Genomic DNA, 13,789 nt, shown 5'->3' with positions numbered 1-13,789 from the left:
TGTCTCTCTCCCTCTGGCAAGTGCATAAGCCCTATGGCAAAAAGAGAAAAAAATATATATAAAAAAAGGAGAACCGAACAGATAAATAGTTGTCAAGTAGTGATTAATTAAAGCAGCTTAAGAGGACAGGAAAGGAAAGAGAATGATTATCATGACGGGTCAGTGAAATCTTCCCTAAAGAGACTTGAAAGGAGAAAGCGGACAGGCCATGTAGATATCTAGGGACAAAATATTTCAGACACAGGACACACCACAAAGGCGCTAAAGTAGAATCACACCACACTTGGCATCTTCAGGAAACAGCAAAGGCCCAGCAAGGCAGGAATGTATGAAATGCAGGGAGTGGAATGGTAGGGGGTAGAGCCATGGCAGCCCTGAAGTCAATGGAAGGGATGGACCTAGATAACCAGGGACTCTGGACTGGATCAACATTCCTGATCTCCAAGAGCTTGGCTCTGTACAACCAAGATTATACCCATCTTCCTTCCTTCCCCAGTAATCTTTTTTAAGAAGCTACTGACAAAATACTAGGCACTTGGAGGAGCCACTGAGAATAATGAATGATTATAATTTCTTGCTATTTTCAAATATGAAGAAACAAAGCAAGAGAGGGAGAGATTTAATCAGTGGTAACATACAAGAATCAGAGTAATGTTACTCGCTTCAGGCACTATACTTCCCTCTGGGTATCAACTCTGACTCAAACTGACCAGATCTTCAAGGGAGATAATGTAATATCGATCTCAACTTTAACTATCATTAAAATCATCCAAGTAACTTAAAAACAAACACACACAGACCATAACTGTGCCCAGCTCCCCTGAAGTTCTAGCTCAGTTCTGAAATGTATCTAGATTAGTACTTTTTAAGACCTCTATTATTAGTGTGGCCCTGTAACGCAGCAGGTAAACCCTGTGACAGGGAGCTGGATTCCACAGGGTCACCATAGTCCGAATCCTGACACCAGCAATTTGAAAAGCATGCCCCAAACTTTAACAGGACAGAGAGCAAACAAAGGATTGCAATGCAACCATTCCCCATGGCGGGGGTGGGCACTCTATCTCTTTCTCTCTGGCTAGCACACATGCCATGTGGCAATAAATTATAAATAACCAGACAGAAAAATCTCCACGGTTGAATCCACCATGTGTCAGGATTAATATGATCGTGACCTAATATACAAATTTTTTGGTTTTCTGAACCTTCTTCATAAAACACTTCTGTGACCACCCAGTGATCAACTAGTCCAAAGAAATCATATTCATTAATACTAAACAGAGAATAGCAGAATGTTTCTATGCTCAACTTAGTGTTCCTGTAATTATAACTTACTAAAACTAAATTCCTGAAAACTGAATTTATGTGATCAAATTACCAGTTCTATCTTTTTATAAAATGTGATTTTTTGGGGGGGCCAGCAGGTCCCATTAGAGGTTAAGGTGTTGGCTTCCCACATGGCTGACTGTGGTTCAGTTCCAGGATCCAGAGGCTTCAAAATCACACTGGGTACGTGTGCATTTGTGCCCAAAATCCCTGGAGAAAAACAAAGGACAAGGGATTGTAGTGGGGCCTTCCCTCCCCCATGGGGTGTGTGTGTGATTTCTCACCTTCTCTCTCTTTGTCTCTGGCAAGCACTCGTACCCTATGGCAAAAACCCTAAAAAAAAAAAAAAAAAAAATTAGTTTCTTAATGGTATAAACAGTAACCGTCTTAACTTCCTGATTTGTACATAAAGACTACCCTGTAGTGAGTTTTTCAAAGTCATGTTCCACTGGGTGGCTTCAAAATTTCATCAAGAACTCTAATTTCCTTCCTTTGCAAAAATTTCTGCAACTCTGGAAATCAGAAACAACTTATAACCTAAACTAAAAGAGAAAAATTACCAAAGACTAATAAAATAACAGGTGGTACAACTGAGTAAAGTAAGCAAGCAATATTACCTGAAGGTATGTGACTGGTAGCATGAAAACTAACAAATTTTATAAGCAATTTCTATCAGTGTTCTTTAAAAATATCTTCTTTTTCTACATTTTCTTTCCGAAAATAGATAAACATACTCCCATTTGTAAAATGTTACTTTCTCCTGTACAATGAAATCTTCCTGATGTTCCACATTCTCTGATAACTTCAAAATTCAGAATGCTACAATAACTGATTATGAAATGACAAGAAACACTGACAAAAAGGGGGCATATCAAAAACAAGAGGCTGGTTCTGGGGCCTGGTGACTAAGGCAGCCTGATCCCACATGGCCAACTACACAGCTATAGACTCCCAGAACCCGCAGCTTGAGAGATCTATCAGGTATCATGTGTTGCATACATACCTCAAATCCTGAAAAAAAGGTGATGGAGGAGAAGGGATTGTGGTATGACCATTCCCCATGGGGGGAGGGGGGGTCAAGTGCTTGCTTTCTCTCTCTCTCTCTCTCTCTCTCTCTGTCTCTCTTTATAGAGCAAATGTAATAGAAAACAACTCCTCTCCCCCAAAATAATTCCAAATTCAAAGTTCATGGTTGGGTAATCATTTGCTCTGAAATGGAAAAGTCCACAGCAGGAAAGTACAAGTTGGTTAAAAGCACCCAGGACTGCATGAGCCAGCATCAGTTAGCTCCTTTTACTCACTACTCTGGAGCACATCTATACTTTCCTGCATTGGCCACATCATTTACAACTTTCCAAAGACTGACTGTATTACAGCTGGGTCTGAGATTTAATAACTACAATAGGTTTCTCTGTGTCTATCTTACCTCTATTTGGAAAGCATTAGACAGTATTTTTAAAGATACCCTTTAAACACCTGATAAGAAGGCATGTGAAAGAGAATTACAGATTTGGAGTATCACATTCTGTGGAAATTCGTGATGCAAGGGCAATTAGAAAAAACAGATGGCTGGCTCCTTTCAAAGAAAGTCCATGAAAGGATTCTCTAGGATACAGTAACAGGACTCTCATTGCTGGGCCCTGTTGGAAAGCTGCATCCTCACTTTAACATGACCGTGAGGAAACAGGAGAACAGAGCCATATGACAACTTCCCAAAGACCCAAAACGGGCATATAAATCTTATAAGTAGGGTAGTTAAGAGATTGAAAGAAGTCAAAAACAAAGATGGTCCTATAAAAATGACCATGTTTCTGCCCTACATTATCAATGTCACTTCACATTAGCCTTGTCATGTCTGTGCTGTGACTATCTCCACCATTCTAACTCATTATACAATTATCAGTAGCAGCCCTTTAAAGCCAAACATATAGAAATTTAAATCAAGAGTATATTATTTACATTTTGAATTAACTATTTTGTAAATATCAAATGTGTTTACTTTGCAAACATTACCTTCCATGTATCAAAGTAACAGGATGTTGCAGGCAGATTTTTATCTGCCTATTTCCTATGAGGAATTTACTCACTGTGTAAAATGAATCTCAGAGATTATCAAGCAGAAGTCCCCTTTACCACATTCTCTTAAGAACCCGTATCTCAACATGTAAGCCCTTGAAAATATTAGTTTTGTCTTCACAGATTAGCAGAGTAGATCTCCTATAGGCTTATGGAGAATATTATCTTAAAAATGCCAGAAATAACACAGATGACTGAAATTCACAAACTTAACTTTAGCACAGAAATGGCTATATTCTATTCTGTTTTATTTCTAAAAAATAGAAAATTCTGTATCTTGAATTTATCTTTGGATTTCCAAAGCCATAGAAAATACCATATCTTGAATTTATCTTTGGATTTCCAAAGCCTAGGACAGTCCCCAGCACTGCAGAACTGAAATGTGTGTGAAATTGATGAGTCAAGCTCTGCTCTCTCTTGAACTCTGCCAGGATGTGAGCTCATGAGGACTCTCTGTACTATGGATGACAATTGACAGTGACTGAAGCAGGGCAGGAGAGCAGAACCAGGAACAAAAAGAAGCAAAATCTTCATGGTTGAGGGGTATTCAATAATGATTTATAGACACAATGATGGTACATCTTACGTTTGTATTTTTTTATGACGGTCAAAGTGCTTTTATAATATTCTTACTTCATTTGTTTCTCACTATTCCCCAGGGACATGTGAGATGACTTAATATAGAAAACCCTTCATTTAGACCGAAATGAAGGAAATGCAGCTCGAGCTGCTAAAAGCTAACATCGCCATCAGGTTAATTTTTTCCCTAGAAGGGTTCTATTTTTGGAATCAGGTAAGCATCTAGATTAATATTCACAAACTATTTTGCAAAAAAAAAAATGTATGACTCATGAAATTAAATAGACAATTAACTGACTTCTAGGGAACGTTTCATGTGATGACTGCTCCCCTAATGACTTTTTTCACCGTAAGAGTAGAACTTGAAATGCATGGCGGTGTATCTAAACTACTGTATAACCCACACAGTGAAAATTCCCCAAATCTCTGCAAGAAATAGATTTACTCAATTGATCATCGTTTCAAACACGTAACCTCTGGCAAACTCACCTTAAAACTCTCCAGCACGTCTTTTGATTCTCCTCCTCCGGAAGATCCAGAGGCGCATCCGTTACTACAATCCTTAAAAAAGAATTAAAGCTCCCTTTAGTCAAATGAAGCAAATAACCAGGGCCTGGGCTAATCAACAAGACTCACCATTACACCGAGTGGCGCCGGTACCCAAGCAAGGAGAAAACAGAAGCGCTGACCAAACGACACCCAGGCGGAGCGGCACAGAGCGCCCCGGGAGCGCTGCCCTTCGCCTCCTATTCTGCCCGAGGTGCCGGCTCTGGTCGTTCGCCACCGGCCTGGGGCAGACTGGTTAAATTCCAGGTCAGCCCTCCAGTGCCAGGGTTCTCCCGCAAAGAACAAGAAAGCAATTGTCTCCCTTATATTTGAGTAAATAGTCTAGACTAGGGTTTTAAGTCATTTATAGAAAAATCTCCCTGGCGCGCTCAGCCTCGTGGTCTTATCAATCACTGGCGCACAATAGCACGCCCGCAAAGGGATGGGGCGCGAACCATTTCCTCCACCGGCAGGGTCCTCCGGTGCTGGCGCAGCTACACCAACACACCAGAGACCGTTCCTTAAGGACAAAACCTCATGGTATGGGGGTAATCTAAAACACAAAAACACAGGGACTAATTAGGAAAAGCAGACCCCCCAAAAAGCCTAATCTACTAAATAACAGGGCGGGAAAGGGAGAAAGGGACCCAATGAGGCAGAAGGCGGCGGTCACAACACTAGGGGGTGGCGCAGGCACGTAGGACGCGTCTGCTGTGGGTTCTGGCTGCCCAGCGATTCCGAGCCTGCCTCCTCCCCCAAAACGGTTCCATGGCGACCCTCACGTCCTCTGCGGCCCGCCCCTGCGGCTTTCGGGAGCGAGTCCCCGGGCGGGTGTTAGACCTGGCTGGCGGGGACCTTGCCGAGGCGGAGTTCACGGGCTGGGGCTCCAGATTCCGGACACGGATGGGAAGCAGAGATGCCTCCGCGCCAGCGGAACGTGGCACGAGGCAAAGGACTGTGCAGCGCCAGGCCCACCGCAGCTGAGATCCGGATTCCAATCCTCCCCTTTCCGCAAAGGCCGGAGATCCGGGGTACCTGGCGGGCGAGGGCCGCGCTGGCCATGGGGAGGCATCCGGAGCGCCAGGCAACTGGCAGCAGCGGCGACACGCAGCGCGCGGCTAGATGCGAACGCAGGCGACGCGGCCAAGTCCCGGCGCGCGGCCCACGAGGCACGAGGTGCCACAACCCTGAGCCCAGCGCCAGGGCCAGGCGCTGGGAGCCACTCAGCCCCTGCAGCATCCCTGAGAGAGCAGCCTCCAACCGAATTGTCCCACTCAGTTTGCAGTCGCGAAAACCAAAGCCTTTGTCCCTGCCACCTGGTCTCTGGCCGGAGGCTGCGCCGAGAGTGGGCTCCTTTCCAAGTGCCCGCACTTTGGGAGCATCCTTGTTTACTAAGTAACTTCTGGGCAAGGGCCGGAAACGCCCCTCCGGCCAGGTGAAGGAAGGAAGGAAACCTTGGGGGAAATTTACATTAGAGCAGCTTTCCTCCCGGATTCCAGATCGAACTGACAAAAAGCATTTTCTGCCCTAGAGAGTTTGTAGTCTGGGATGCACGTGCCGGACACCAAGCCCTTCCTCACTGCCCTCCTCATCCTGCCCCTGGTCCTGTGCAAACTGGAGGAGAAAAAACGAGAATCCGGTTCCCAGATTTCTTTGCTCCACCTTCCCAAGTCCGCTTTGTAAGTGGGCGTTACGTAGGGGACAGGCACATATCCCCTAAGATCCGGGTGCTTTTCACCATTTTCTGATAAAACTGCCCCTGAAGAGCTCCCATCTCTCGTTTCCACTGCTTTCTGATGGAGGCTGGTGATAGCAATATTTGGAAAGAGGACTGTGAAAGAGACATTAGAAATACTCGGTTTAGAAAGGAATAGGAAGATTGGAGTAGCTATTGTCTCCTCTGCTGTTTTCTCCCGGGGCAACGTCAGCCTAAATTATGAGCCTTCCTGGTTTCTGTTTTAACAAGAAATGGAACCCGGGCTGACTTGATCTTGGAAATGGGACAGGGCAGTTTACTCTGGGAGAGAGCGGTTAAATCCAGCCTGGTTTTAGAAATGATTTTAAAAAGCCCTACAAACAATATACCTCTAATCTGAGCAACTCAGAAACAACCTTCCGTTCTCCCTCTCTCTCCATTATAGGAGACACGGAAGAGTCTCTTAGACTGGGGTAGGGTCTCAAGCTTCAAAGACCACAGAGCGCAGGCAGGTTATGTGCCATTAGAGGGGTGAGCGTCCCTGTAGAAACCTGGAGTCTCTTTTTAAATAAGTTTTAATTCAAAAAAATTTTAAAAGAGGGACTGGTAGGGGCCAGCGGATGGCATGGTGGTTGAGGTGCTAGACTCTCACATGGGTGATCTCAGTTCAAGTCTTGGACTTGGCAGCTTGGTTTCTCACTTTTCTCTCTCTCCCTCTCTCCCTCTCTCTCTCTCTCTCTCTCTCTCTCTCTCTCTGGTAAGCATATGTGCCCTATAGCAAAAATGATAATAATAAATACAATGGGGGCTGGCAGGTGGTGTGGTGGTTAAGGGCACTGGAATCCCACATGGCAGACCGCGGTTCGTGTCCTGGACCTTTCCTACTTTCCCCTTCTTGCTCTCTCTGTGTCCCTGTCTGGTCAAATAAGTAAATAAATAATTTTTTAAAAAAGAATAAATACAATTAAATAATTTAAAGGGGGAGGTGCAGTTTAAATAAACCCTAGGATGCCTGTTTTCCACCCAGACCAAAGTTTATGTAAAAGAGACATCCTGTCAAGAATAACCAGGGGCTTCATTAAAAAACAAAAAAAATGCTGGGCTCTCAGTTTTTCCTTCTGTTTAAAAAGAAAAAAAGAAAAACCCCCAACTAAAAATGAGTGAGAGCTAAATTAGAAGCATCTTTTTAAGTGGCTTAAAAAACTCAATTCATTTAAATTTTAGTGATCGCCAGAAGGGTTAAGATTTCACTTGTTGGGGCCAGTAGATAGTGTAGCAGTTATGTCACGGGACTCCCACATGGCCAACTGCAGTTCAAGTCCCGAACCCAGAGGCTTGAAAACCACACTGGGCACATGTGTGTGCGTGCACAAGATCCCAGGAGGAGAATGGAGAAGGAATTGCAGTGTGGCCATTCCACCCTGGGGATGATTTCTCCTTACTTCCTCTCACTGTCTGTCTCTTGGTCTCTCCAGCTAGTGCATGCACCCTAAGGCAAAAAACTCTACCTCCCCCCCCAAAAAAGGACTTCACTTGTGATAATGAAATAACACTGACCACAAAAGAGAGCTGTAAGATTTCTTAAACTCCCACTTGAAGAAAAAAAAAAAGAAGAAGAAGAGGAAGAAGAAGAAGAAAAAGAAAGATAAGGCCTTAACTTAAAACCTTAAAATGTTTTGCAAGATAAAGACTCTTGGTGGGGCCAGCAGGTGGCATGGTGGTTAAAGAGCTGGACTTCTACAAAGCCAACAGGATTTGAATCCTCAACTGGAGGTTTGAAAATCACACCACATACATGTTGTGTGTGTGCCCAAAACCCCAGGAAGAGAGTGGAGGATAAGGGACTGCGGTGTGGTCATCTTCCCTGAGGTGGTTTTTCACTTTTCTATTCTCTGCGAGCACACACGCCCAATGGCAAAAAACTTTTTTTAAAGAAAAGTACTGGCTGTGAACACATAAATCCTAGGCCCAAAAACCTATGCTTATCCTGCCCCAAAATAAAACTGCATGAGCTAAAAGCCCACCATTCTGAGGCAGACTCTGGCTAGGCAATAAGGCAGAATAGATAACATAAAGGGAGCCATGATGGAACATTGCATGAGAGAGAGGGCCTATAAAATCAGTCAACCCACTTTAACTTAACAAGAGCCATATTCTTCCCTGCTGTTTGTCCCTCCGGCCAAAGCTAACATCATGTGCCATTAGGCAAAGCCATCAAAACCAGGGACCTAAGACTAGACTACTCCTGGGTTTGGAATTTTAAATGTCTTGGCCTAATGGAACTCACAGGCCAGATAAGCTTAAAAACATAGAAAACTGCCACCAAAGAATAGAATGAGCCACTTTGTGTAAATCATACTTGGGGCTAAAGAACAAACATGCCCCCCCCCACACCTAAACAAAGCCAAATGGAAACAATGTGAGCCAAAATTAAAGATAATAAGGACACCCAGAGTGTTAGCTCAGATGAAGCAAGAGAATCTTAAGACCATTACTTCATGGGACCCACTCCTTTCCCCAAAAGGTCTTAAAAAAACTTGGACATCTAGGGACCAGGAGTTAGCGTAATGGCTATGTCACTGGACTCCCACGTAGTTGACCGCGGTTCGAGTCCCGGACCTGGTGGTTTAAAACTCACACTGAGTTCGTGTGCATGCATGCCCAAGATCCCGAGAGGAGAATGGAGAAGGGATTGTGGCGTGGCCATACCCTCTGGGGGGTGATTTCCAGCTTTCTGTCTCTCTGTCTCTCTCTGTCTGTCTGGTGAGCGCACGCGGCCTATAGCAAAAACCTCTCCAAAAAAAATAAATAAATAAAACTTGGACATCTAGTCCTTCGGGGGGTTACTGAGCTGAGAGTTTCCCTTCCATGTTGTGAAACGGTTTCCTTCCTTTCTTCTCTGAATAAACTCTGCTTGCTTACCTAAATCTTCATCTCTCATTCTTCAGGAGCGATAGGTAAAAACCTGTGCCTTGCTGCAGGTGCATCCCTGCACCGCCGCATTCCCGCATCAATTCAAGAAAGCAGAGGTTCACACCCTTTTAAAATAATCATTAAATCAGGGCCAGTAGGTGGTATAGTGCTTAAGGCACTGGACACTCCCACATGGCTGACCACAGTTCAAGTCCCAGATCTGGTGGCTTACTTTCTCACTTTCCCTCTCTCTTTCTCTGTGTCTCTAGTCAAATTAAAAAATAATAATAATAAATAAAATAAACAGTTCTTTTAAAAATTAAATTTAAAAAATCATTAAATCAACCATCCACCTAGATCCCGCTACCCTTAGTTTAGCTCTTAAAAATAGGTGCCAACAGGCCAGCAGGTGGCATAGTGGTTATGGTGCTGGACTCACACGTAGCCGATTTCATTTCAAGTCCCAGACCCAGCAGCTAGAAACTCGTGCCAGCTGCATGTCCATGCATGCCCAAAATCCTGAGAGAAAAATGGAGGAGAAAGGACTTCAGCATATCAAGCCTCCTGGGGGATGATTTCTCACTTTCTGTCTCTCCCTGTCTCTCCAGCAAGCACATACACCCTATGGCAAGAAATCTCTCAAAACAAAAATGTAGAGAATATGGTAATATCGTTAATCTGACTGTCATGTATGTACACATACTTTGAAAAACTATATTGTGTACTATTGAGATGTGCAAAATAATATAAAAAAAAGAAAAAATAATAATACATACAGAGAACTCAGGGAGACTGGGACTTCTCAGATGGAGTTGCCCCTCTCCTTGCTTTGGGCGTGGCCATGAAGCTGCACTTCACAACTCTCCTCCACAGGTTGGTCTGCAGCGCCAGCTCCAGAGTACTTGGTTTGAGTTCAGTAACGAAAGTTAAACATGTATTTGTATTGGAAAGGACAGTCTACGTCTACACCAGACATTCATTCCAAGTCCGTTCTTTTCTTGTTTGTTTGTAATTTTCTAGAGGGCAACTACAGTGGCTAGAGAAACAGTGAAGGAGAGAGAGGCAGAAAACACCCCCCCCATAATACAGGGTCACAGTACAATCTCTTCCCCCATTTCTCCATCCCATCAGGATTTAAAGGTGCACACATACACACATGTGCACCCACAGTGTTTTTCAAACTGCCAGGTCCAGAATTCAGACTGTATGGTAGGCCATATGAAATCCGGCTCCTTAGCCACAAGTCCAGGGGCCAGCCCAAGACCATTGCTATTTGCAAAACAGACACTACACAATTCCAATTTTCATGCTATTTTAAACGCCACCTGTAAATCCTCTTTCTATCAGTCAATAAAACATATATGATATCACGTTGTTCTTAGAGAACCTACCTATACCATTTTGAGCCAAACTTTGTAAAAGTGCCATCTGTTAACTGCTTCTGTGCAGTTATTCCTCCTAAACCCAGTCCCTAAAAGTCCTCATCTTATGCAAGGGTAAATAGCTGGCATTTTACTCAAAACTAAATGGTTTTGTTTCTTGTGCATTTTCAGGGCTGCACCTGTATGCTGCTGACTATGTACGCTTTTCCAGTACGCCTCTCTCTTGGGCAGTAAGTACTTATACTCAAAAACCTGCCTGAAGCATGACTTATGTATGTATCATGTGCAAGTACCAGGTTAGATGCTGGCTATGTGTGGTGAGCATTCCACCATCCTATGATCATAATATCACCCCCAGTCAGGTAGGAAAATGTTAATTGTGTTAAAAAGTATTAACTAATCCCACAAACTAATGTAACATTGCAACTGGAATAAGTGCTACCTTTCCTATGGAAATCTCTTATAAAGAATTAACTAGAAAAGACCTAGAAAGGCTTTCCAGCAAGTGATCCTTGAACAGAGATCCGGAGGATTAAAGAGACCTCAAGGAGGAGGAATGGAGAGCACCAAGCGTGAAAATGAGTTCCAGGCTGAAAGAACATCTCTGAAAAAGGAAGGAACAGGGTGCTCCCAAAAGAACCAGAAGAGAGCCAAAGGTCCTGGAGAGGAAGCTCCGATCACAGTGAGACTGGAGGGTAGGGAAGAGGTGACCTTGCAGTCAGTTTATTAATCGGATCATCTCCTGTGGACGCTCTGTAACAGTGTGTTCAAAAATCTAGTCAAGGATATAATCCAACAAAGAATAATTAAGGGAAAAAAAAGGTAAAAGTCTAACTGTCATACAAAAGATATGAACTAATTTGGAGGGGTTTGTTTGCTTGTTTTTTAATTTTGATTTAGGTTTTTGCCATAGAGCATTGTGCTTGCTGGAAAGAGACAGAGACAGTGAGAGTGTCCTTCAGAAACTCCCTCAGAGTTTCACTGAGAAATCACCTCCCCAGGAGGGATGACCATGCTGCCGTTCCTTCTCCTCCATTCTCCTCTCTCCTCTTGGGATTTTGGGCACATATGCACACGCACACCTGCTGTGATTTTCAAGCCAGTGGATCTGGGACTCAAATCCCTGGATGGCTGGCCTTGTGGGAATCCAGCACCTTAGCCACCATGCCACCTGCTGGCCCCTTATAGTTTTCTTTTTTAGTTTTGTTTTGTGTTTTTAACTCATTTAATAATTTTTACCAGGCACATGTTAAAACCAGTTCACAGAACAGACATATTTACAGGTCAGGAATACTGAAATTAATTTGCAAATGAAAACCAACTTCTTCCACCATGGGGAAGTCAGAATTTATTTATATGTCTACAGACAAGAATTGTTTTCATTTCTATCAATTTTCTATAAAATAAGACAAAAACAAACCATGTAAACCTCACTGAAAGGACCCTTAGAATCAGAATCAAATAATCTTAAAGGTTTGCTCTACGCAATTCATTCTTTTCCCTTTAAGTACTGTACCAATTTTTCCCTACAATAGGGTAATATACTTTCATTTGAAAAGTGCTGTTAGTACTCAGTCTCCAGTGCTCAGGACACTATGGGCAGGGGGACTAGAAGAAGGGGATCAGGGCAGTCTCTCTGTCTCTCATGCATGCTCACATGTTCTATCACGAATCAAGAAGAAAAATTTTTTTTCTTTTTTTTGGAGAGGGTTTTGCTGTAGGGCACATGTGCTCACCAGGAAGACAGAGAGACAGAGACAGAAAGAAAGAGATCATTCCCCAGGGGGATGGCCATGCTGCAATCCCTTCTCCTCTCGGGATCTTGGGCACGCACGCACACATACCGGATCTAGGACTCAAACTGTGATCGGGAGTCCATCAACATAGCCGATACGCCAACTGCTGGTCCCCCCCCCCCAAATTTTTTTTTTTTTTTTTTGAGAGGTTTTCGCTATAGGGCGCGTGCACTCGCCAGACAGACAGAGAGAGACATAGAGACAGAAAACGAGAAATCACCCCCCAGGGGGGATGGTCACGCCGCAATCCCTTCTCCTCCATTCTCCTCTCGGGATCTTGGGCACGCACGCACACGCGCCCGGCGTGAGATTTAAGCCACCGGGTCCGAGACGCGAACCGCGGTCGACCACGTGGGAGTCCAGCGACATAGCCATTACGCTAACTGCTGGTTCCCAATATTTTTTAATAAATAAAATCAGAGTAAGTGATAAGGCAGTGATGAAACTCATTATGAAGACATATGTAAATGATTTAGCAGTACTTGGCACTTAGTAACTACTCAATAAATGTTGGCTATTATATTTCCATTTTAATTTCTTTAAATCTTAATTGTTTTATACGTAGCCTTTGGATTGGGGTATATTAATGATTAAAACAGTATTATGTGGGAGCAGCAAAGGGCATAATGGTTACATTGCTGGACTCCCATGTAGTCGACAGCAGTTTGAGTTTTTTTATTTTTTTAACCAGTAAAAATGGATTGATTTCTAAAATGTGTGACTTTCACACAACTTTTTATCAGGACTTTATGATTTCATATGATTATATGTGGACAGGTACTTCACAAAACTTACAGTTTACAAAAAAATTGATCCCAGGCTAGCCCTGCAGCAAAGCAGTGAAGCAAAGGAAGCCAGCTCTCACATGGCCAGTCAGGGTTCAAGTCCTGGAGCGGGTGGCTTGGAGAACACTGGATGTGTGTGCTTGGGTGACCAAAACCTTGCCAGGATGGAGAAATGGAGAAGGGACTGCATGTGACCACATCCCATTAGGAAGTGTTTTGTTTGTTTGTTTGGTTGGTTTTTTTTTACTTTCTCTCTCCCTCCCTCCCTCTTTCTCTGGCAAGCACATGAAGCACATGTGCCAAAGAAAGAAAGAAACACACACACACACACAGATCTCAGAAGCATGCCTCTAAATTTTTCACTTCCGTTTTTCACCCCAGGAGGTAAGTCACCAAGTCCCACCGAGGCCACTGCCTGCACATTGCTCTTCTTACCAACTTCTCACCTTCTCTGCTGCTCCCCTCTCCTGGCCAAGGGTGAGGCTCTCCCAGGTGTTCCTCCTGGCTCCATTTTCGACTTTTCCCTTTCTCCCAAAAAACATCCTCCTCCACATTGTCATCAGTGTTTCCACTGAAAAGCTTCTTCTCAACCTGTCTCTCCCCAACTTAAAATCATAGTAACTGTCACTGATCCAGCCAGTTATTCTGGGCACTTCAGTACATGTTTTCTTCTTCTTCTTTTTTTTTTTTTTT

General features: G+C 43.6%; 1 protein-coding gene and 1 pseudogene across 3 annotated transcripts in view; one reads left to right on the top strand and one right to left on the bottom strand.

Annotated features, from left to right (window-relative positions):
* Window positions 1-13,789, bottom strand: part of BCAT1 (branched chain amino acid transaminase 1) — a 116,678-nt gene that overhangs the window by 63,722 nt on the left and 39,167 nt on the right. The window contains exons 1-2 of one of the 3 annotated variants that reach the window (XM_006140300.3): window positions 5,560-6,076; window positions 4,468-4,539 (exon numbers count right to left, since the gene is read on the bottom strand). In XM_006140300.3, the coding sequence (XP_006140362.1) occupies window positions 4,468-4,539; window positions 5,560-5,763 (276 nt within the window). In that variant the 5' untranslated portion in view covers window positions 5,764-6,076. Of the gene's footprint in view, window positions 1-4,467; window positions 4,540-4,614; window positions 5,200-5,559; window positions 6,077-13,789 lie in introns of those variants that run through there. The other 2 variants (XM_006140302.3, XM_006140301.3) reach the window with 2 other exon arrangements.
* The window catches only part of LOC102475277 (acidic leucine-rich nuclear phosphoprotein 32 family member B-like), a 30,926-nt pseudogene continuing 28,208 nt past the window's right edge, over window positions 11,072-13,789 (top strand).

Source organism: Tupaia chinensis, unplaced genomic scaffold, assembly GCF_000334495.1.
Source record: "Tupaia chinensis unplaced genomic scaffold, TupChi_1.0 Scaffold000028_1, whole genome shotgun sequence".
Taxonomy (NCBI): Eukaryota; Metazoa; Chordata; class Mammalia; order Scandentia; family Tupaiidae; genus Tupaia; species Tupaia belangeri.
The sequence above is the reverse complement of the archived record's forward strand: the minus strand, read 5'-3'. Positions and strand labels throughout refer to the sequence as shown.